This window comes from Patagioenas fasciata, chromosome 1 (assembly GCF_037038585.1).
Source record: "Patagioenas fasciata isolate bPatFas1 chromosome 1, bPatFas1.hap1, whole genome shotgun sequence".
NCBI lineage: Eukaryota > Metazoa > Chordata > Aves > Columbiformes > Columbidae > Patagioenas > Patagioenas fasciata.
This window is the reverse complement of record NC_092520.1, coordinates 194,034,135-194,056,718: the sequence shown is the minus strand read 5'-3', so window position 1 is coordinate 194,056,718 and position 22,584 is coordinate 194,034,135. Positions and strand designations below refer to the sequence as shown.

At 43.4% G+C, this 22,584-nt stretch overlaps 1 protein-coding gene across 7 annotated transcripts in view; it reads left to right on the top strand.

Moving 5' to 3' along the window:
* TRABD (TraB domain containing) overlaps positions 1–22,584 on the top strand; it is a 35,963-nt gene continuing 13,379 nt past the window's right edge. Inside the window, exons 1-7 of one of the 7 annotated variants that reach the window (XM_071803392.1) lie at positions 1–80; positions 920–994; positions 12,065–12,127; positions 14,264–14,342; positions 16,969–17,135; positions 18,048–18,188; positions 22,034–22,141. In XM_071803392.1, coding sequence (XP_071659493.1) covers positions 12,104–12,127; positions 14,264–14,342; positions 16,969–17,135; positions 18,048–18,188; positions 22,034–22,141 — 519 coding nt within the window. In that variant the 5' untranslated portion in view covers positions 1–80; positions 920–994; positions 12,065–12,103. Of the gene's footprint in view, positions 81–865; positions 995–1,467; positions 1,490–1,519; positions 1,548–12,064; positions 12,128–14,263; positions 14,343–16,705; positions 16,843–16,968; positions 17,136–18,047; positions 18,189–22,033; positions 22,142–22,584 lie in introns of those variants that run through there. The other 6 variants (XM_071803390.1, XM_071803394.1, XM_071803393.1 and 3 more) reach the window with 6 other exon arrangements.

Genomic DNA, 22,584 nt, shown 5'->3' with positions numbered 1-22,584 from the left:
GAAAGGCCCACTAGAAGAGAGGAAGCAAATGGAGGAACAGCAGCAGTAAAAAGCAGGACTGCATGGAGGGGAAATCACGGGTAGGTTCAGAGATCGACGTAGTTTGGAGTCTGATTTCTCTGTGTCTTCCATCTCCATTAGACCTACGACCATGGCGGGTTTTCACACGGAGACCCCGCACAGTCCCACGCGTCAGGGTGCTGTTATTTCCCCGTAAGCCTGCACGCATTTCCAAACCGCTTGCAACGGCAGCCAGGCGATGGCCACCATGCCAGAGCAAAAGCCTTCTCCTCAGCAGTCACCGCAGGCGCGGCCACCGGGAAAGCGCTGCTAGGTTAAAGTCCAGTCCAGTAAAGTCCAGACCAACCCAGACCTCTCGCGCCTCCCTGACCGAGCTCGGCAGGGTTGGCTCGGGTGGGAGGGAGGTGGCAGCGGCCCGAGCGCTGCTCCAGCTGCCCGGGGAGAAGCAGCCGCAGAGAGGATGCGACTCGCTCCCCTGCCAGATGGCCCCTGCTCCCGCCGGCATCCCCGCACGCTCCCCGCCCCGCCGAGCCGCTCCCTGCCCCGGGGCACCCGCAGAGACACCACTGTGCCCCGGGAGACTCCGTCCCTGGCGCAGACTGAAAAGGCCTCTACGAGCCGGCACGGAAACCGGGCCGCACAGCTCCCAGCCCGGGGCGCGGAGCGGCCGCCAGCGGAAGGCAACCGCGCCGGGGCGGGAAGCAAGCGGACGGCCGCGGCTGCCGGGCCCCGCGGCCCATGCGCCTTCCCGACCCCCTGGGATCTGTAGTCCGCTGCCGGCCGCTGCCCTTCGCTGCCGCGGAGCCCGGAGCGGCGGGGAACTACAAGGCCCAGGCTGCCCAGCGGCGCCGGCCCCGCCCCCAGTATGAATGACTAATGCAGCATGTTGTCCGGCTAGCGTGTCCTGGCGCCTCGGCTCTGCTGCCTCCTCCCGCGGCTCTCCGGACAGCGGTGGGACCCGCCGCCGAGCACGGTAAGTGAGCCAGGCCATGGGGGGGTGGCCGCTTCGTGCTGGGCGGGGGGGGCGGCGGCGGTGTCGCCGTGTTGGGGCCGAGTCCCGGCGCGGGTGTGTGTGACGGGGAGCGCAGCGGGGGGCGCCGCGTTTCTCCCGGTGCCCCGCGGGTGGGAGGCTGGCTGTGAGCGGCGCTCGTTCCTGCTCCCTCACAGATCCCCGGCCCTGCCCTTCCAGGTGACAGGCGCGGAGGTCCCGTTTGGCGAGGGGGCGGCCGGGGCGCGGGGCTGGGCGGCTCGGTCCCGCCCTGGAAGCGCTCCCCGGGCCCTGCGCCCGCGGCGGGCGGGCCGAGAGCGCTACGGACGGGGCCTCAGCCCCGGGGAGGGGCGGTCGGGGCCGGTTCGGCGCTGCCCCGCCGGTGACCCCGCGGGGGCCGAGGGACCCTCTCCGGGCGGGGACGGGCTCCTCCTCGGCTTCGCAACGGGGGGGCTGAAGCGTAAATCGCCGCTCCGGAGGGTAAGGGGAGGTAGGGAGGCCGCTGCCCGTCCCCTCCCCATCGGAATCCTGCGAGGAGGTTTGTCCTGCGGGCCAGCGAACTAGAAGAGAGCACGAAACTTGGGGAAACGCGTCCCTTTGGGGCCGTTTTTGAGGTCCCGGGGCCGTGCGTGGCAGCACCGGTGGCTGCACCTTTCTGTTCACTTGGTCATGGCTGTTCTTGGCTTGAGGGTTCATGGAGATGGCAGCGTGGTGTGGGCAGAGCGTTTTGGGCTATCATACATTTTCTAGGTGTTTCGTGATAGGAACTCGGATTTGCCTGGGGGTTTAGTTGTGAAGGTGAGCTGGAGAGAAGCTAAGACTCTCAGTTTCCTTTTTTTTTTTTTTTTTTTTGGGGGGGGGCGTTTGTTTGTTTGTTTCTAAACTACTGTGACTTTTTCAGGTTGTCAGCATTGTGCGTATTGTGCATCACATACAGCAAATTTTGAAATCGGTACTTTGAATTCACTTTTGAAAACAGTACCAATTAACCTGGGCCTCATGTCCCAGGCATAGCCCATGCTTTTTTGTGATGGAAATACACATACTGATGATCCTGTACACTGATATCTGTGCAACAAATGCATTTACTCTTGGTAGCTTTCAGGAAGAAAGAGAAAACATCTGTTTGGTTTAACTTTGCAGAAGGTTGCAACTGTTGAGTGGTTGCTGCTGAGTTGGAAAACTGAGAGGATGGTTTTTAAAACTTAAGTACTACTTTGCGTGCGTGATGATACCAGTAGTAATCCCCAGAAATATCACTGGTGCCTGGAGTGGCCTCACTTCTCCATTTTGTAGGGATGCGTGTCAGTGCACCTACTGCTCAGCTCATTAATGCACGTACTTCTTGGAAAGCTAACAGTAAAGCAAAAAAAAAAAAAAAAAAAATTAACCCAAATCACATTTCAGGGGTTTTCCTGCTGTATTTTAGTGGGAGATAGACTTTACGCAGTAGGGAAAAAACACATTATTCTAAGCTAAATGAATTTATTAATTGAAAATACTGGGTTATAGCTGTGGTATTGGTTTGTGCCCTGCTCTTTGTGGCTTTTGGTAGACTTTCAAGTTTCAGTAACTTGAGTTGCCGACTAAATTTGTGAGCCATTGCAGTGTCTGGCATTCTTTGTGTCTGAACTGTAGACTCAGGTATTGTTTAATTCAGTGCTAGTAGACTTGTATATATTTTTCAGTGCATTCTTTTTTCCATGTGGTAAATATGAGGAAATGTTGAAGCTGCTGCCACCACAGCTGTGAGTAAAGCACAGTGGTATTGGCATCTTATTTGTGTGAGAGTCATCCAATTGCTTTTTAAATAGTACTTTTCAGAAATTATCTTTTTCTGTATTTGCTACTCAGGAAAAGTGGAGAAAGATTTGGGGCAGTCTTTGATACTGCAAAAATGAGAGCAGGCCAGAGATAAGTGTTCTCCAGTTTAACGGGAGGGGCGTGTAACTACAGCTGTCTGAAGGATATCATGGCACGTGTTTTGCCAGCCAGTGCTCCTAGAAAGGAGGGATTCTGCAGCTCTCCTTTTCCTGCCAGGGAAAGTCCACACTGGTTAGTAGCACCAGTTGTCTGTCATAGACAATTCAGCGTTATACTAGATCTTGCAAATAAATTCTTTCGATAATGGTTCTTACTAGATAGATATTTGGAAATAGGTTTCCAGTGTGAATTGTTTCTGAGGTCCGACCTTCAGTTATTGAAGGTTTTTGTAAATGGCCACTCAAATTCGAGATGCCGTGAAGATGTAAGTACATGATTCTGCATTTGAATTTAAAGACGGTATAAGTAGGTGTTATTCCCCCCCACCCTCTGTACGCAAGATGACTTAAGGGCATAAAACTTTAATATTAACCACAATTTATAGATTTGTATGAAAACAGGCATGTACCTGGTGACAGGCTCTCTTCCTTTCCGCTTTTTTTTTTCCTAAAAAAAAGTTAGAGGGGCTGTTTTCTTCTGCTGCTTTCCTCCTCCTTAGTTGACGTGCTATGCGATTTGATTGAAAACATTGAAGGATGCAGGGACTTAGCAACTGCATGTAGAAGAATTTAAGTGTCCTGATGGCACCACATGTCAAGCTGCAGGAGAGACTGGAGCTCCAGAGGTTGCTGTTTTCCAGGGGCTAAGCCCTGCAGGCTGTCTGCAGAATAGCCTTGTCTGTCTGGGTAGTGCAACATTGCACACACGTACTCAGAGGTCTGAGTCTCCGCGGGAAGGGTGTGCATGCTTGTGAGAGGGAACAAGAGCCTGCACCACAGCTGAACAGAAACAGGAATGCTGCTGAAGTTGAAAAAAGGTTTCCAGTCACCTGTGCAGTGCATCTGGAGATCCTGATCTTACCTTGGTAGGACACGCATCTCTTGTTGCACAGCTGGGAGCCGTCCTTCAGAGGGATGGTCAGACAGGGTAACCAGTAGCAAAGGTGTGTGTGTGAGGAACCAGGATCAGCAATTGCTGAGGGGGGTTTCCTCATTTCTTTGGAGGGCAGTAGATAGGAATGGCAATAATTTTTTGAGGGAAGATCTTTTTTTAACTACTGAGCTTGTCAGGTGCAAGGTGCTTCACACATTAAATGAGTGGTGTAACAGCTGGAAGAATGACTTTCCTGGTTGGTGTGTGTATGCAGTACTGACTGGTTAGTGCTAATGAGGGGTAGGTTCCTCTATCTGCAGGCCAGGAGGCTGGAATTAACTTGCATTCCTGGGCATTTGTCTGTCTTGAAACCTGACTCTTTTTGTTCAGTTCCCTGCGACAGTACAGCTGTGTGTCTTTGGTTGTTACCAGCACGTGGGCCTGCGTCACATAACAGTGGTGTTGGCTTTTGTGATCACCTAATAATTATGAAAAAGAGTAGATGACCTTGTTCCTGGTTACTGTTTGGAGACAAGGATGGAAGGGGCAGGCAGAAGAGCACTGACAAATAACATATTTGGCAGTTGGGGAAAATTATTTTGTCATACAAAATGCCAGTTTACTATTGTAAGGTTTACATTTAGAAGTGTTCATAACAAAATGAATGAATGTGTCTGCCCCTACTCTCAGGACCCAGCTTCTGCATAGCCCAGCAGACAGCCATTGACATGTGGAATAAATGTGTCTACGCAGTTTAAGAAGACTTCTCCAGCAGTTTTGTGGACCACAGTCTGGTATCTTCCAAGCCACTAGTTAGTTGTTCATGGCAGAACTTCTCCACCTATCTCCTTTGCTGGCTGCTTGTAGGTAATAAACAGAGAATGGAAAATATGCTTCTTGTAGAACTCCAGAGAAACTGTGCATGCAGCTGATGTGCTCTTTTCCTGTTGCTTTGCTTGGGAGTGTTTTGTAGAGGGTTTCCCAGAATCAGAAGTATCACTTGGTTCATAGTTTTGAATGACCTGGAGGAAAGGAGATGTGCTCAGTGGATATCTTACCCCAATCTGCTGATCACAGGAGAATCTAATAAAATTCTTTTGGTTCCAGATCTTTCCTGAAATCAGATTATTCATATTGGAATAAAATAGAAGAGTGACTTTGGTAGGTGTGTAGGTTCTAAGACATTTTGAGTTTCTGAGTGACTGACTAGACTTGGGCTATATCACTTTGGTCTGTCTGTTCCATATTTCTAAATTTATTTTATTGATTATATTTCTAAATTTAGTAACTTCTTTACAGCCTCTTAGAACAGGCCAAAATCCTTTGTTTTCAGTTCTACTCTGCATTAGCATCCTCATTCATTGGCCTAGTAGCCCCAGTCAATGTAACAGCAATAATTTCTAAAAGGACAAAACATGTATGGGAATGCTTTCTTGTCTTTTGCTGGTAAAGATTTTCAGTGCATCAGTGTCCCAGGCCAGATACTCTTGAGTTCCAACACCTCCTTTCAAACAAAATTAATTTAGTTGTCTGTGACTTTTAGGTTCCAAAGTATGCAAATGCGTGTTGGCTCCAGCGTGCATGTTTAGGCTGCGTACATGAGCAGAGTTCATGCTGCAGGAACATCTCATTGATGATCAGGGTAAAAATTTGTGTTTTGAAATTTATGATCTTCTGAGTCATGAGAAACCAGAGCCACAATCTACAACCATCTGTGATCACAGAACCAGTTGCTCATTTAAGTTTCAAAGGCGTGGGTTGTGTCAAAGAGATACATGCAATATGTAGAGTAGGTCACCTTGGTGATGGCTTTGAAATGTGTTCCAATTTCTGAATTTGTGGCTATTGCATTAATTGGCAGTCAGGTTTCAGCTGATGCATCCTTCTGAGTACGAGTCTGTCAACAGAGGCACCATTTGCAGCTGATGATCGTTTGTAAGCATTTGTAATGTTTCTGTGCATAAGCACGGAAAAAGCCCCATCAGTCTTAAATACTCGGCTTCCTTTGCGGTGGATGGTGCCATAAGTGGTTTTGCCACCTTAGTAGGTTAAATGTTAGGAATATTAGGTATGGAGGGTACTTGGTTAGGTATTCTAGACAGCAAATGGTAAGTGCAGAGCTTGTCAGTGGGAGAAAAGCTGTGTCTGTGTCCTCTGAAGTACTAATATGCCACTGCATAAAATAAGTGGCCTTGTTAATGGATAGCAGCATTTAAGTGAGATGTGCTTATGCAGTGTATAATGTGAATCTGAAGCATGCAGGCTGTAACAGCTGAACCAAATATCCATTGCTAGTGAAACTGCAGGTTTAGAGGGGATGAAAGGAACACAGCACACTTAATGCATGTGGATATAAGTAAATTTTTATTGCTGTGTCTCATGCCGAGCAGACAGGGGCTGTGTTCTGCCCAGGGATACTGTTGCTGGAGGGCTGGATCAGGAGACTGTCCATGAAATAGTCATTTGCTTGTGCCCCGTGGTTAAATGCCCAGCGCAGGTCAGTTCTGGCTTGGTTATAGTGTGACCTGTGTGGTGTGCACTATATTCTCACTTGGAGAACACCCCCTTTGTTGTTCAATAGGTTGCTCCTGAATCAAATTCTGACCTTAGCCTACCTCTTCTATTTCCCACAGTGACCAGAGGAACAAGGATGTTGTTGGCATGTCACTGTGAGGAAGTGCTGTCTCAAGGTGTTTGGGGGATCTTCTTCTGAAAAGCCAATGATTGAACACAAAGGAAAATTCACATTGCAAAACTGAAATGCTTTGAAAGCTCCAGCAGCCTCCTAACTACTTGTTTAGATACCAGAGGTCAGATTTGTAGATGTATTTAATGATTCTTATGCGTCAGTTCCCTATTTGTAAAACAGGGAAGTACATATAATGAGAGGCTGCAGGATTAGTACTTGGAGTACTGAGATGTGGATACCTTCTGCAAGGCTAGTGAATACTGTAACTACCTAAAGCAGTAATACATTGATTTAACATTAGCGAGTGGGATCAACATAAAAAATGTTGACTTGCACTTTCAATAAAGGGTGAAACAAGTTGTGGCAGTTTTGTGGCTCCTAGTTTTGTTATTAGTTATCCTGATGTGCGTGCAGCTCATAGAAAATACAGAGCAATTATAAGACTACAAATAAATTTATTTCCCTCTTGCAATGTCAACATGTTGAGGAAAGCAAATGCTGCTTCTGAATTTCTGTAGAGCTCAGAAGGAAGAAAACATTCAATAATAAAAATCTTCTTTTTAAAGAGTAGTTGAGTAGGTTGTTTTTATAGGCAGGAGCATGAGAGATTTTTAAAAAGCTTTCTTATTGTTTTCAGTTGAATCACTGTCTTGAAGGAAGCAAATTTAGATGAGACAATAAAGGAAGAAATTCAGTCCTGCTATAGGAGGATACCTTAATGAACTGCCTGTCAATCATCTGTGTTGTGCTTGAATTTTCTCACTGGACCATATTTTGGTGTCTGTAACTAGCCTTGCTAGAACCCCTGACTTGTGAGCATACCTGTTCTCTTCTTGAGACTGAGAGAGCTAAGAGAGTTTCAGATGCCTAAATACACAGCTAGAATTGAAACACTTTGGTCAGCTGAGACCACCCAGTATGAAAAATGAGCCGGTGGTTCATGAGCAGATTTCAGGTGAAGAGGAAGCTCTGCTGAAGCTGTTTTATGTTAGGAAAGCCAGAGGACTGATGTGAAATAGTATGGCAGAGAGGTCTTTCTCAACCTGCTTTTGTCAGTCACTGTGCAGGATAAGCATTGCTAGAAGATGTTGCACTTACCTGTGTGCTCCTTTCTAAACTTGTGTTGGGAGGAAGAAAATGACCCCCAAAGTGTAGGGGAAGAACATAGGCTCTTTTCCACAGCACTGTTGTCAGTGTGAATGGCTGTCCTCTGTGTGTTGTCAGGAAAATGAGACCTTAAAAGAAAGTAGTTGCCTATAAGTAAGATGAGTAATGGCTAGATTCCAGGCTTGCAGTTCTTTAGGTAGCCTCAAATTCCAGTTTGGTTGCCTAGGTATTTTAAGAGTTAGTAAAGGGCTTCATTTGTTCGTACGTGTATCCATGAAGAACAATATTTAATCACCCAGTGAATGGCAAGCCCTCTAGGACTAGCAAAGGTGAAACAAACACAAGAATTCCACTTGCTGGTGGAAAAAGGTGATTGGATTGGGGATAGAACCCAGTCTTGTGGGATCATAAGGAGCCAGGTCAGGCTCCTTCTTGTTTCTTCTGGCTCCAGGAATTTGTGTGGTGGCACTTTGAGCAGGAGGAATGAATCCCAGACCAAGACAGTCTCACGGCAGATAAGAGAACAGAAATACTTTCTGCTCTGAGATTTTTGAGTGCCTAGAAGCTGCATCTCCCAGTTCATCTGAAAGAAATACACCATCATATCTGAGATTTTCAGTATGATTTATCTCATAAGGGTCTCTTATAGGCCTTTGAAGTAGCTGGAGGAGAGGGATTTGATTGGTTTCATATGTTAGTGCCAAATCCTATGATAATTAGACTTGAGGTTATGAGACATCGTGGTATATGTTTTATGGGACACAACAAATAATTGTCTGAACAGTTGCTTTTGCCTGTGGCTTAACGACTTGGGGTTGAATTTCCTCCTGCTCCCTGGGAGGTTCTGTCAACCTCCTCTTTTTCACATGCACCACTCCCTTGAATCTTCAGTAATCTTTTTTTTTTGTGGAGGAGCACTGCTGTGCACTGTGCCTCTGAATGACTGTGGGACTCTTATCTCCATGCCAAGTTTGTTTAAAATTCACCTGTGGGTTAGAAAGCACAGACAAATATACTCTGCTGTGTTTCCTAGTCTAATTTATTTACAAAGTTGAACTTCAATTAAAAAAACCTTCAAGGTTGAAAAATCAAGGTCTAAGAAATTTGGGAATGCCTGGATTTAAGTTGCACAGATGCTTGCCAGGATTTGATCTGAATCAGCACCATTTTTCTCACTGTTGGATGTGGTGGAAGTGTGTACAGAGATTCATGTCCTTCAGTTCCTTATCTGTGTAATAGCAAGGTACGTCCAGTCCTCTCTGAGGTTTCAGGATTAATAGTTCAAGTACCATGGGATGTGTATACCTTCTCTGAATACGTAGGTGTACAGGAATGGTAACTTTTCCACGTGGATGAGCTGGGTCAGCCTGGAGTCCATGGTATTTGACTGGTTCCTGGAATACACATACTTTTTCCTATGTTGTTGATGAGGATGCTGGCTAGCTGAGTAGCCAGCCTTGTGTGATGTTGACATGTTTTGTGCCTGTTGCCCCTCACCAAGGAAGAATTTGCACACATGCAGATGTGTTTCATGGCAGTTGTCCAGCTGAGGTTTAGTTTGCTGTTGAAAAGCAGTTGTAAGAGTTTTCGTAATGCTGACAGAATAAACCGAATTCCTGAGCACGTTCTAAGTAAAAATAAAATAATCTAGAAACAGATGTTCTGTGTGGAATATTTTACCTCCAGTGGACCTTGAGCAGATCTAAGCACCTGAGAACAAGATCTTCTAGAAAAAGTGGTGGCAGACTTGCCTGTCGATGTGGCTGCCCAGCCTCCCATCTGACCATCGTGGTATTGTGTGGTGGGTTCCCTCAGAGACTGGAACCCCACTATGGTGGAACTGGGAACCACACTGAGCAGCTTTGCTTTCCCCAAAGGTTGTACAGGTCAGATTAAAAAGTAGTGCTAGTTAGCACAAGTAAACTTCAGAGATCTCTATCTCTCTCCAGTACCAGATACATCATTTACTCAGTGGTGAGAATGGGATGAGGTTTTCTAAAATGTCACTTGCTGGAAAAAAAATCCATCTGTGCTTCTCTATAGAAGTCTATTCTTTACCTGAAAGTTGCAGTTCACTGTTTTAAGAGCACTCCCATAGATGAGAGCTATGTTTTCAAACCCTGACAGACCTTCAAACAAGCTTGCAATTTTAGTGTGTGTTCACTGGCAGAAAACCATTGTGGTGTTTTACACGTAAACCAGTTGAGAACCAAGCCCGGATCTGAGCACCAGAGTACTGGAACACCTCTGACTGATGTTGTAGTTGGACAGGTACTTTCCCAGAGGACAGTGTTTGTTTCAGCATCTGCTTCACACTGTCCCTTAAGTTTTGCTGTCACGATTGTTCCTGCAGCTGTTTGGTCATTTGGGCTTAAAATGCCTTGGTAGGGCAGGGGTAAGGTTGGTTGTTTTTTGATCTGGATCTGCTCTCCAGTCTGATTTACTGCACAAGTTGACAAACAAACCAATCTAACAGACAGGACAGTACAAAAACAGGCACTGGGTTGACCTAAGCCCAGCTCTGGCCAGGCTTTCTGGTGTTGGGTGTCCATGAGCTGGTGTGTCCCATTCAGGCTGTGGGTCTCGGGGCAGGGCTTTCCTTCTGCTGTACTTATTTAGAGCCATCCACAGTGTGTGTAAATTGTGGAAACACTGAGGCAGAAAAGATCAGTTCAGCTTCACCTACCATTTCAGCTTACTCTAACATCCAAGTTTCCTTCACTTGACTCTTTCGAAAGAGGGAAGGCATGGTCATGGTTTTAAAGTATGTTATGTACTGTAGCAAAAACAGTGGATTGCTTGGGCAATTGTATCTTGCATTGCCTGTGCAGACTTCTCACACGTTTTTAAAAAATAGTCTGTTCGTGAACCTCTTGGTAGTGTGTGTTTTTTGTTCTAACAAGGTATTTTCCTGGCAGCTGGGGAGCTGTGGGTCTGTAGCTGTTGCCTGCCCAGAGCTTGGAGCTCTGTTGAGTTTCATGGGGTTTTTGCCCCAGGGAGCGTACAGGAGCCCGGCTCTTGGCCACCCCATGTTTCTCTTGCCCAGCCCGCAGCTGTGATCTGCTGTTCGCTGGCTGACCGCTGGTAGTGGAGGGAGGTGTGCCAGCAGTCAGAATTACACTTACATCCTTCATGCTGCCCAGGCAAATGCTTTTTTTAAATAGAAACATATTTTAAGCAAAGCTAGAAAGCAAAACAACTTGTTTGAAAGCACAGGCTAGAAACCAGGATGCAGAGTGCTGATCAGACTCAAGGAGACTCTGGCATTTGGAGAGGGGGGAGACAGCTTTAGTGCTCTCCAGTCTGGTCAAATAAAACACTTGTTCACGTGTACTGTCAAACAGGTCAGAGGGAGGTAGCCCAAAATGCTGTAGTGAAGAAGCAGCACTTTCCTCGAGTACTTCAATTTCAGTGGGATAGCAGTGAGAATAAGCAGAATGAGCACTAGACGTGCGTGCAGCAGCTTGCGCAGTCCCCTTAGAGTACTTACCGTCAAAGTCAAATCACGACACTATGCCAGCTTCAGGGAGAATTTTAGAACTTGGATAATATGGGAGGGAGAAGGAATTTGAAACTAAGACATGGAAACTATTCACTAAGGGCTTGAAAACTCGATTCCGAGGGGGTTTTAACACAGGCATGATTTTACTGATGTTCTTTACCCTGGCATATTTGTAAATATATGCATGATAACATGATGCAGATCAGACAATAATGTGTATGGTCTCTACTTCAATATTAAGACTGAGACTACTCTCCTCCTCCTTGTAACATTGAAGTCCCACAAGTACAGATGATTCCTAAAGTTTGCCTAAAAACTTGTCCTGACATGGTTGGTTTTTACAAGACAGAACCTCCTGATCTAGTTGAGCAAGATTTTTGCTATTGCTGAAACCTTTTTGACAGCCATCCTGCCATCCTTTGTCTTCAATTACAATTACTTAGGAGTGATCTGGAGGAAAATGGCGGCTTTTTTTTTTTTTTTTTTTTTTTTTCCCCCCCAGAATCTAGGACAGCAAAAAAAAGGCAAAATCTGGGTTCCCATGAAATCTGCCCGTGTTTATTAAGGTTTTCTCAGTGTGTGTTAGGACAGGACTATGCTTTGGATCTAGAGCCAACTCAAAAACTGGATTGAGACAGACCAGTTTTACCCTACTGATGTTTGGTGTGTTTTTGTTTTGGTTGGTGGGTTTTGTGTTTTGTTTTGTTTTTAACAGCAGCAGAGTTGAAAGGATGGCATTTGTGCATCATAAGTTTGTTGCTTTTATTATTTCGACTATTATCAAACGCAGTAGAGACACCTCAGCTTTTTTCTTTTTTTATTTCCCTTAATGTTCTTAAACAAATATTCTGGGTTATGCCATTAATTTTTAATTCTCTTCCATTCCATTTACTTCTTGCAGTTCTTGTGTGGTTGGTGAAAATAAGCCTACGCTGCAGGGATGCAAGAGGAGCAACAGCCTGAGGTAGGGCTTGGAGCTGGGGTTTGTTCCTCAGTAGAACTGCAGGGAAGGTCAAGACTCTGCATCAGCTGGGTTCTGCCACCTGTCCTCAGGGAAGGTCTGCGAAGTCAGGGGGTCAGCACTGCCTGTGTGAGACCCCTTATAAAACAGAGGGGTGGGGAGCTGAGTGCTACTTTCTTGCCACATGTAGCTGCTTCTTTTCAGGGTCTTTTTCCATCCAATTGCAAAAGCTAAAAAGAGTCCTTTGTAGTAATTTCTCACCTATGAGCTTACACCTTTAGAAGGGAAAAAATGTTTTGTGAGTAAATTACACAAATTGATTGTGTGAGAATGATCTCAGCGTGCATAGGTTAAGTACCTTGCCAGATTAAACTGAGGTGTGTTTTTCTACACACTCTATTCTTTTTCTTCTCTTTTCATATCCATGTATCTCAAAACCTTTTTCTGGTGTAATAGGTGAAGATCAGGAAAGATATTTTTTCTTGTGAGATATAAGAATGTTGGTTACTGTGTCCTGTCAGTTATTTTTTTTTAAAGGAGCAGTAGACTCTTAATGTGGTGCTTAGTGCTGTTCCCACTGCAATGTTGTAATGTTGTTATGATGACAAAACTAGCATAAGTGACAGGATTAATTCCATATGCTACAGATGGATGTGTTTTTCCAAAATATTTTTGCGACTAGAGTTACGTATGCAAGCAGTAGAGTCAAGCCATATGTTGTGATCAAAAGCTGAGCTGGTGTTAAATTAGATTTGTGAATATAATTGCAATTTGCAGTGTAATTGCAGTTTGCAGTTGTCCATGAACAGACTTCTGCTTTGTAGTGAAATTATGATATGTTGCTGTGAATGTTCTAAATTTTGCACTGTAAAGCTGTTGTACTTTTTGGTCTTACTCCATGAAAGGTATGATAAATTTTACCTTACCTTCAATGTGGCCAAGGTAAGACAGGCAGGATTTATTATCTGAAATTACTGTTTGGCATAATGGAATACAAGAAGAAATTAATTACTCTTGTTGAAAGCTCTTAACAATTGGATGTGCTTTGTACAGTCCTGTTTTAAATCTTACCAGGTGAAGTACAAAGTAAATAAACCAGTCATTCTAGCTAAAAAGCTGACGTCCTGCAGGAGAGCTTGGCTGCCTGCTTGCTGACTCATTAATACTGCCATTCATTTGGAAGGTACCTACCTGATGATGGATTCACATCCTGTCTTGTAACTTTTTGACTTAATGTTGTTCAAGATTCCCAAATTCTCCCAGTAATCATACTGATTCAACTTTGACTTAATGTAGTTTCCTAGAGATAGAGACTTAAGAAACATCAACTGTAAACTATTTTTTGCACTAACTCTGCCTCTCTGGCTTGGATGACTGGGATTGTATGAATTCTGTGCATGGGTTTTAAAACTCACCTGTTAGTTAAAAATAAGAAAGATTTTGTTACCCAAGGACCTGCCTCACATACTTCTGGTGATAATATTTAAATGTCAGTCTTTGGGAATCTTTTCAATTACTTCCTGATCCTTCAGAGAACAAAACTGTGCGGATGTTTTGTATCCTTTTGACTTTGATTTCTGATACATGTGAAATCAAAATACACAAACTTTATAAGATTGGGATTGCATATTGTGTAATTACCTTACACGTATTCAAACAGAATAAAATACTTGACTCTTCTTGAATGGATATGTGTATAGTTGGGAGTGCTGATTAACTTTGTCAGATTCCTGACAGACTGGCTGGTAGTTGAGTCAAACACGCCATCTTATAAATGAATAATCAGTGCACGTTTTAGTTTCCAACAGAGAAAATGCTATAGTAGTGTTAGATAAATCTGGGGGGTTTTATTCTGGAGTAAGATTTTGGTTTTTTTTTTTTTAAACTCCATGTCAGCTATAAATATCTTTCAAAATAGGCATTAAATTGTTAGTGTTTTATATGTTCTTTCTCATACTTATCCAGCTAGGAGAATATCAGTTGTAAAACCACAGATGCTTTGAACCGTTGACACTGCTTAAATTATTTACTTGCTTGAATGTTGTATGTAGGTTCAAACTGAGCAAACTCACAAGGGGCAAGATGTATTAAAACATTTCATTATAATTCCCAGCCTCCTTTTGAATTTGTTTCATACAGGCTGCTGCAGATCCAGTGTCCTCCTCCGATGCACCAGAAGATGGCCCAAAGGAAACGTCAAGTGTGTCGCACAATATCTGTATGTTTCTGGTTTGACTGGGGAGGGTATATCGTATTGGCAGTACATTAAGCTAAATGTCCAAGCCTTTTCCCTACCTAATAAGGATGTGGCTGTTAGGGCAACAGGGAGATGCAAGTGAGGTCATATCTGACTTAATCTATTCGTGATTTGTAAAAAGGCCCAGTTGCATAAACCAAATTTGGAAAGAGCAATAACATCAATTGTCAGTTTGCCACTCCCATGCTTTCAAAAGAAAGTAAATGGTTTTTGATTTAATAGATATACTCAGCTATTGTTTTAAGCTGGGCCATTGCTTTCTAAGCCAGAGATGGTTAAGTACATATTTGCTTTGGCATTCTGGCATCTAGTGGTATGAAGCTGGCTCAGTTGTCCCCAGTGGAATGCCTTTGCCCATGCTAGCGTGATAATGTTTTGATATGAAGTCCAAGCCTGCAGCACGTGGGAATAGCAGTATTTCAGCCAAAACTGCCTTGTGACATTCAGGAAGAGGATCAGTCCTTACCTTTTAGTGATAAGGATCAGATAATGACAGCATTTCTTTCTCAGGAGGAGATTAGGATTTGCTTTGTGTTTATTGATATACCATTGTGGTGTTAAATGTGTATGATGCTCATTTTGAACAACAGGAACATTCAGATTGTGCCTTCTGGCAAATAACAGGCGATGAACCACCTTAGGGCACGTTAGCAGGTAGCAGAAACGTTACTATCATGCTGAAGTTGCTGAATAATCCATAGGGACTGCAGCCTTCAGAAATAGCAATCAAAGGATCAGACAGAGCCTTGACTAAAGATACGGGAAAATCATTCAGACCTAAAGAAGCAGATTAATTTTATGTTGCTTTTTTCTTCATATGTAGAAGCTGATTTAATAAAATCATAGCTGCTCCTGAGAATGTTTTCGTTGATTATATCCTTAAATGATAACACGTGGTGCTGTGCTGTTACAGCAGTTTTTCTTGACATGAAACATTACTCAGTCCAGTTCTGAATATATGTATGAGATGAAGGCTTGAAAAATTAATAGAAATTAAGTGCTTTAAGGGTTACTCAACATGTAGAAACCACTTTCAGCTGGGGGAATCTGAGCCATAGATGGCTTTAGGCTAGGAAAGTAATTGGGGAAGGAATTGTGCATACTTTCCTGTTTCTTACGTTCTTCCTCGGATATCCACTTCTGACCATTGTGAAAGGCAGGATATTTGCTTAGGTAGCTTTTGTTTTATCTACTGTGGCTGCTTTTATGATTCTGTGACTGAGAGTGCTACAAATGCACCAGCCTTACCTCTTCTTCCTTTTACAGTCATGTTTTCCCCACCCCATTCTTAGCATCACCATCTGTTTTGACAGCAATGTGGTCTTAGATCAGACCGTACTGATTGCAACACAGCATGTTCTCGGGTATTCACCATGAAGCAGTAGGCTGCTAAAATGCTAAGAAGGATGTTGGAGGGTGGCTTTTGGTTTGGGTTTTGTGTTTTGATTCTTTTTGGTTGTGTTTGTGTGTGTTTGTTTGTTTTTTACATAAAATCTTGTGAGATAAGTATTTGTGGAACAGATCTAGGGACAGAGCCACACAGTTAAACCAGATTCATAAAACTAATTAATGTATGGTAGGAGGCTGTAATTTATCTGCGTCTTTGACATCCTGCCTGGAAACTGTTCACTAACCTTTTTTCTTGTTTTTTCCTGGGGTTATGATCCTATTCCGAGCTTCTGGATCACTTGAGACCTCTACTAACTTGTACAGCAGCTTCCCAGAGAAAGAGAGTTGGTTGGAAACAAAACTCTGCTTTCCTACTTTATGCTTTTTTGTTTTTTCCTAAGATATATTAAAGCTTAAAGATGGCTAATTCAAAATTACTATATTTCCCATTGACATAAAACTGAAGATTCTGTATCTCAGTTAATGAGACTTTCTGGCATTTAACAAGCAGCCATGATGGAACTGATACATCATCTTTCTTCCATGGCAAGCTTGAGATAGGTGGACTAAACTAATGTTGTACCATTTTGGTCTTAAATAGTTTGTTGTTGAAATTAGGGAAGAATGATTTGTTTCCTGACCTGAATACCTCTTAAGGTTTAATTTTCAATTGTATACTGATCTCTGGTGTGTTAATCCCAGAAGAGGCTAAGATTGCTACTGTAGTTACCCTGTGTCTGCCAATATGTGCAGCTGAGTTTACTAACATACTCGCACCAGTGTACATGTGTTGCTATAATTTATACAGACAAAATCCCAAAAAAGAACACTTTTGTTCCAGAATTTTTAAAATGTGATTTGTTTTTTTTTCCCAATTTGGTGTATACATTTTCTAAGTATTCTTTGCTTTTCTGTCCACTGCACCTGCCACACAGCTTCTCTCTTTCCCTTACTGAACTGCGTGGACAACCTGTCCCAGTGTCCACAGGGTAGGAAACCTGGACTGAGACCCATGCTTGGAGGCATCCTCTCCAGTGGTGGCACTCTCAATGATGTAGCCTCAGAACTGAATGTAAGATTACAGTGGTAAATCAATGGCCTTTTAGCTCTGCTCTGCTGTTTACTGGTGACATTTTTATTTTCTATTTTACTTACATGCACTTTGTAGTCATCTGTGTTTTTCTGTTTTTCTTTATAGCTGATGCAGATGCATTTAAAATTATCCTGGAGATGAAGATGAAGAAGAGGCAGAAAAAGCCTACTTTACCAAGCACTGTGACTGAGCTTGACACCGAGGATGGTTCTAAAGTATACGTGGTTGGAACAGCCCACTTCAGCGACAGCAGCAAAAAGGATGTAGTGAAGGTAAACACCGAGTGGGAGCCCTTCAGCAGCATGTTTGTAATGTTGTCAACTAAGCATTAAGTACATAGAATGAGTCCAGCCCTCTGACTTGATTCTGTGCTGTCACCTCCAGACTGTTTTCCCTCATTAGCTGTTGGAGGGCTGACAGCGCTGTGGGATGAACTAAGAGGTGGACTTTTTTTTTTTTTTTTTAATGCAATACATCACTCTTCCAACTCAGTTATTTTTACTTGTCCTTAAACAACAAATGCAGATACAGTGCCAGTGTTAAGAAGTAAAAGCCTCACTAGTAAAGCTTACATTGCCTGTCACTGTACAGCATCACCTCACACTGACAGTGTATTGCGGTTGTTGCATATGCACTGTGTGGGGATGTGCTGAAAAGACATGAAGCCTGGTACAGAAATTGCAGTTTACAGCTTCTCTATGTCTGGGATGTATAATACTGAGCTGTAAAACTGTGTTGCCGCAAACTTGGATTCTGTTCTCAAGATGCAAAGAGGTCTGAAGCTCTAGTGAAAGTAGGAACTATTTCATACTGTACTTCATGCAAAGGCTGCAGTTTAGACTGGTGTTGTTCTCCAGGAGCTCAAGGAGAAGAATCTTGTGCCAGAATCATCAACTCTGGTTCTTACAAAACTTATTCTAACTCAGATTGCACATGATTGCAGAGTATGGTCAAAGGAACTTTGTGAATGTGAAATATGTAACATCAAGTTTTTCTTTCCCCCAGCTCCCCAGCACAATGTGTTCTCCATCTTGTTCCAAAGCATCACTTTGCTGTCATCTTCCCTGATGTTTTTCCCAATACATAGCTATTTTAATGTCCCCTTTTTAACTAAAGTATTGATAATTTGATGCATTTCTGTTTAATCCTTCCTAAACTGGTGTAAATAAATTAATCTTTTTCAGACAATACAAGAAGTGCAGCCTGATGTAGTTGTGGTGGAACTATGCCAGTACAGAGTCTCTATGTTAAAGATGGATGAAAAGACATTACTAAAAGAAGCCAAAGAAATAAATCTGGAAAAACTTCAACAAGCTATAAAGCAGGTATGATTCCTGCAGTGAGAATTGAAGGTTTGCGTCAAGAGCAATTTGCCAAGTTAGAACCAAAACCAGTGTTCCCACCGGCTGGGAACCTAGTACTGCTCACTAAGGTGCGAGTACATTCAGCAGGAATCCTCCTGGGTTTGGCAGTTGCTTCCTTTGCAGGACACAAGTCTAACTATGCAATTGTAATGCTCTGCTAATATATTTAAATATTATTATTATTCCTGCAATCTGTGTCACAACTACTTAGGGAACACTTAATTTTGTTACTGTCTGTTGTGATCTGTTTAGTTGCATTCCTTCATCCTCATGTGTTGCTCTTTCTTTTTAATTATCATCCATTTGTCTGGAGTAGTTTCTAATTGGCCGTAGACCTTGAGGGAGGTTTTTGAAACAAAAAAACTGGGCTGAAAAGTGTGAGACTCTATTCAGATTATAACTACCTGGCAGTTTGACAAGAGTCTGGGATGTGTGTCCAAAACAAGTGTTATGCCGTATTTTTTCCGTTTCACCCAGTTAGTTTGTATTTAAGTATTTTTAAGGCAGGCACAGTGAAACAGTACAAAGTTGACTTAAAAATGACAGGATACTTGGTTAGAATGACAACACGTGGACTGTAGTAAAAAGTTTCCAGTGCCCAGTTGAATGAACAGATTTGTACATTGTTATTTTGGTTGTGTGGCAGTTATATATTGGGATTGTTTTATTTAATGTAATGGGATTGCACCCCTCATGAGAATATAACCAGCGTCCCGTGCAGAAGCGCTGGCAGTGGCGGCTCAACTCGTGTGTGTGTGCGGGGCGTCTCAGGGCAGGCTTTCTGACTCATATGGTTAGGCAATAACGCGTCTTTCCTGTTTTCTTTATTTCTGTCCTATCAAAGGAAAGAACATTGCAAAACACTTGCATATTACATGAATTACTGCATCCATCTGTTTATTTTAGGTAAGGTGGATTTTTCTGATGCATGTAGCCAAAAGAATGCATGTTCACAACAACCAAAGCAGCGTAGCTGGGGGTCTTCTGACCTCGTAAACAGGCACAGAAGCCTTCTTTTGGTATCAAAGCTAAATGCAACAGTTTTTGCTGTGCTTCTGTCAATAGGAAAAGGACAATGGAAATAAAATAGCAGGCTTTTTTTCCTCTGTGATGCAAACTTGTGTTCCAGTCGGCACTTACTACCAGGTCATGAAGTGATCGTGTGTGCACAGTAGGAAACATATTGTATTTGCTTCAAAAACAGAGAATAATACAGAGATACTTCCTATTATTACTGTTAAATCTTAGTTGACTTTGTCACCAGGGATGATGATGACAGTAATAATAACAATAACAAAATTTTGATATTGTGCATTTTAAATAGTATATTTCTATATACTATATTTCTATGGTCTCAACAACAACAAAAAAACACACCTTAGCCTTCCCACTTTGATTCAGTAGCAGCACAGGTTATATAGGGAAAACCAGGAAAAGCATTCCAGCTGTCTCATTCTAAATTATAGTGTCTTTGTTTTTCTGAAAATCAAACCAGTTGGGAAGTTTAGTCATGCTTCAGTTGTCCTGTCTCGTTGAAATGTGCATTTGGGCCCAAAAGTTGCACTAGAAGTCAAAACTGCTTGCAACTTTCATTCTTGAGTACCAAATTAGGAAGAGAAAACTGTCTTTTTATAATTGTATAAATCTTAAGCTGTAAAGTTGTATTTCATTGCTCTTAGCTGAAGTTGGAAGCTGGAGCAGAGTGTTAATGTGAAACACTTGCAGTAGGTCGCTGGCATTCGCAGCATATCAAGCAACTGCTGCAGGTTACCAGCAGCCTTCCTCGGCTCCCTGCTGGGGTTTGGAAACTATTAGTTGTGTGCAGAGAACTGCCTCTGCCATTAAGCAAAGCAGCACAGTGCAGACTGGTATCTGGCTCACATGCCGATTCCCTGAAGGTGCACAGTAACAGTTGGCTTAAACCAAGCTGGAAAGACAGTTTTTGTCTTACCTTCTCCCTGGGTTCATCTTGGCACTGTCACTTCTGTGTCCATGCTATTGCCCTGTGGCAGTCTGAACAGGGCTTGATTTTTAGCTGTCGTGTCCCTGTGTGGCTGTGATTGCTGGTCCTGACACACAGGAGCAGTTCAGAAATCTTGTGAGACAAAGTGGGCTGGTGGTGCAGAATCTTACCTCAACCTTTTTTTTTTTTTTAACCTACTGCTTTAGCCTGAAGCTACTTGTGCCAGAATATATTGTAATTATTTTTTTTATGCTTCTAGCCAGTGAAAGAGTACTTGTTTTGCACAGTGTAGTACAGCCCTTGACGTTAGGGAACCTGCAGGATTGTCCTGTTAAATAAAATGGATATAATGTGAATTGGTAGATGAAGGGTGCATCCACATGGACAGGAGCGGGCTGATGTCACTTGCTGCCTTCACTTGCACTTTCAAGTCCAACCTCCAGTGCTGTTGTAGTAGCTCCAGGTGGCCAGGCTGTGTCTGCACAGAGGGCTAAAGTACAAATGGTTTGTTTCTGCCCATGGTTCTGCAGTTACTGCTGGGTCTGTGACTTGTTATACTGTTAAAGGGTAACCATGAGGCCCCCTCCTTAGGCTCTCTTCCCATATGCAGTGTAAGCATGGCTCTGCTGAGTCTGGTGGAAGATTTATCTGTTCCAGGAGCCCTCTGACAGCTGCTGCTAACACACTCCTGGGAAAAGGCATTAGAACCTGCAGTCATGCTTTGCCTGGGTATTCCTCCCTTTTCCTGTGCTTCTCGCTGTCTCCATGCTAGTTGTGATGGAGTGTATATTCCTCAGCCACCCTTTCCCAAACCTCCTGAATATTTATATGTTTAATCTCTTCTCATATGTTTAGAATTTCTTGGCATTTTTTCCTAGTTCAAGTATCTTGTTGTCAAGACAGTAGTCAGCTAAAGATTGTGCAGCAGCACAATTGTGTTTCTATTTTGTTCCTTCCCTGGTAATCCCTCTCATGCTTCTTGCTTCCTGACTGTTATTGAACAACAGGCTGATAAAATTGATATTTTACTTTCTCTGTAATAGAGAGTTCTAATAGCTCTGCATCTCTCTGCCTGCGCAGTTAAATTTCTTCATGTGCATTGCTTTGTGTTTATGGCTGTTATATCTAACCTGTGAAATTATTGCCAGCCACTCAGGATTCTGTGTTCTTTTGTAGTCAACTTTCCTTTCTCACGTTGAATAATCTGATATCGATAATAACCTCTTCTAGGGTTTTCTCCCTTCATTTTTTTCCTGCATTTTGCTCTGTATCTCCAGTTTCTGGCTGGCCAGTTGTTGCTGGTTGCTGCTACACATGGCTGCTTGTCACCTTTTATCTCCTTGATGCTGAGCAAATATGGCAGGGACTGAGTTTCAGGCGGGTTAAGAGCACAGACAGCTCAGACGCGTTTCAGAGATGCGTCCCTCTGTTAGGTAGCAGGATGAGTCTGTGTAAAAATGCAACTTGAAATACCTCAGACCTGAAGGAGAGATCAGCAAACAAGTGACCTCAGGCTGCATTATCCTAGTTTTCTTTGTGGGCATCTTTTCTGAACTGCAGAAAACCCTTGTCCCCCAGGCTTTCGAACTGGATTTCAAGGATGCTGAAAACCCTTTTTCTCGCTGACCCTTTTCTTCCTTGTCTCTCTTCAGGAGCCCAGTGCCCTGTCTTTCGGCTTAGCGTATTCATTTGATGACTACTGTATGCCAGTCAGTCATTTCTACAATATGCTGTGCTTGCTAGTTTGTAGCATGATGAAGCAGATAATCAATTGCCTTTGAAAACAGCCCCTCTCTCTTGCCACTTATGGTCCTCAGTGACTCTTGAATCCACTTACCTGCAGAAACTGCCTACAGCCTTTGGAGAGGTCATACAACATCAGAACTGGCACAGGGTGGGTCATTTGAGCATGGCCGTGGGAGCAAAGAATGGAGACAAGGACCTTCCTCTGGTAACTTCAAGCAGTCATATTAACTTGAGATGTCCCGTGTAACCTCATCCTCACTTGTGTGAAACTGGTGATACAGCAGGAAATTAACTTTTGGCAAGGGAATGGGAAATGCCCCTTCTGGTGGTGATATTGACTGATACCAAGCTGGAGGAGATGCATAACCAAGGTACAGGTTATGCCTGGAGACAGGTGACACTCAGCCACTGATAAAAACTAGCAGACTATGTGAGGAGGGGCCTTTAGTCTGCTTGTGGGAGTAAGTCATACTCAGGGCTGTGAGGTCTTCTAAGGTCTTGTGTGCTGAAGTCATACAGAGCAATTTCTTGCACAACGCTGGATTCCCTGTGCTTCCGTGGCTGTTAACCTAATCAGTGCTCAGCCTCATGTTTCCCAGGATTGTGAAAGTGTTTATGATTAGATCACTAGCTATTTCCCTTTCACTA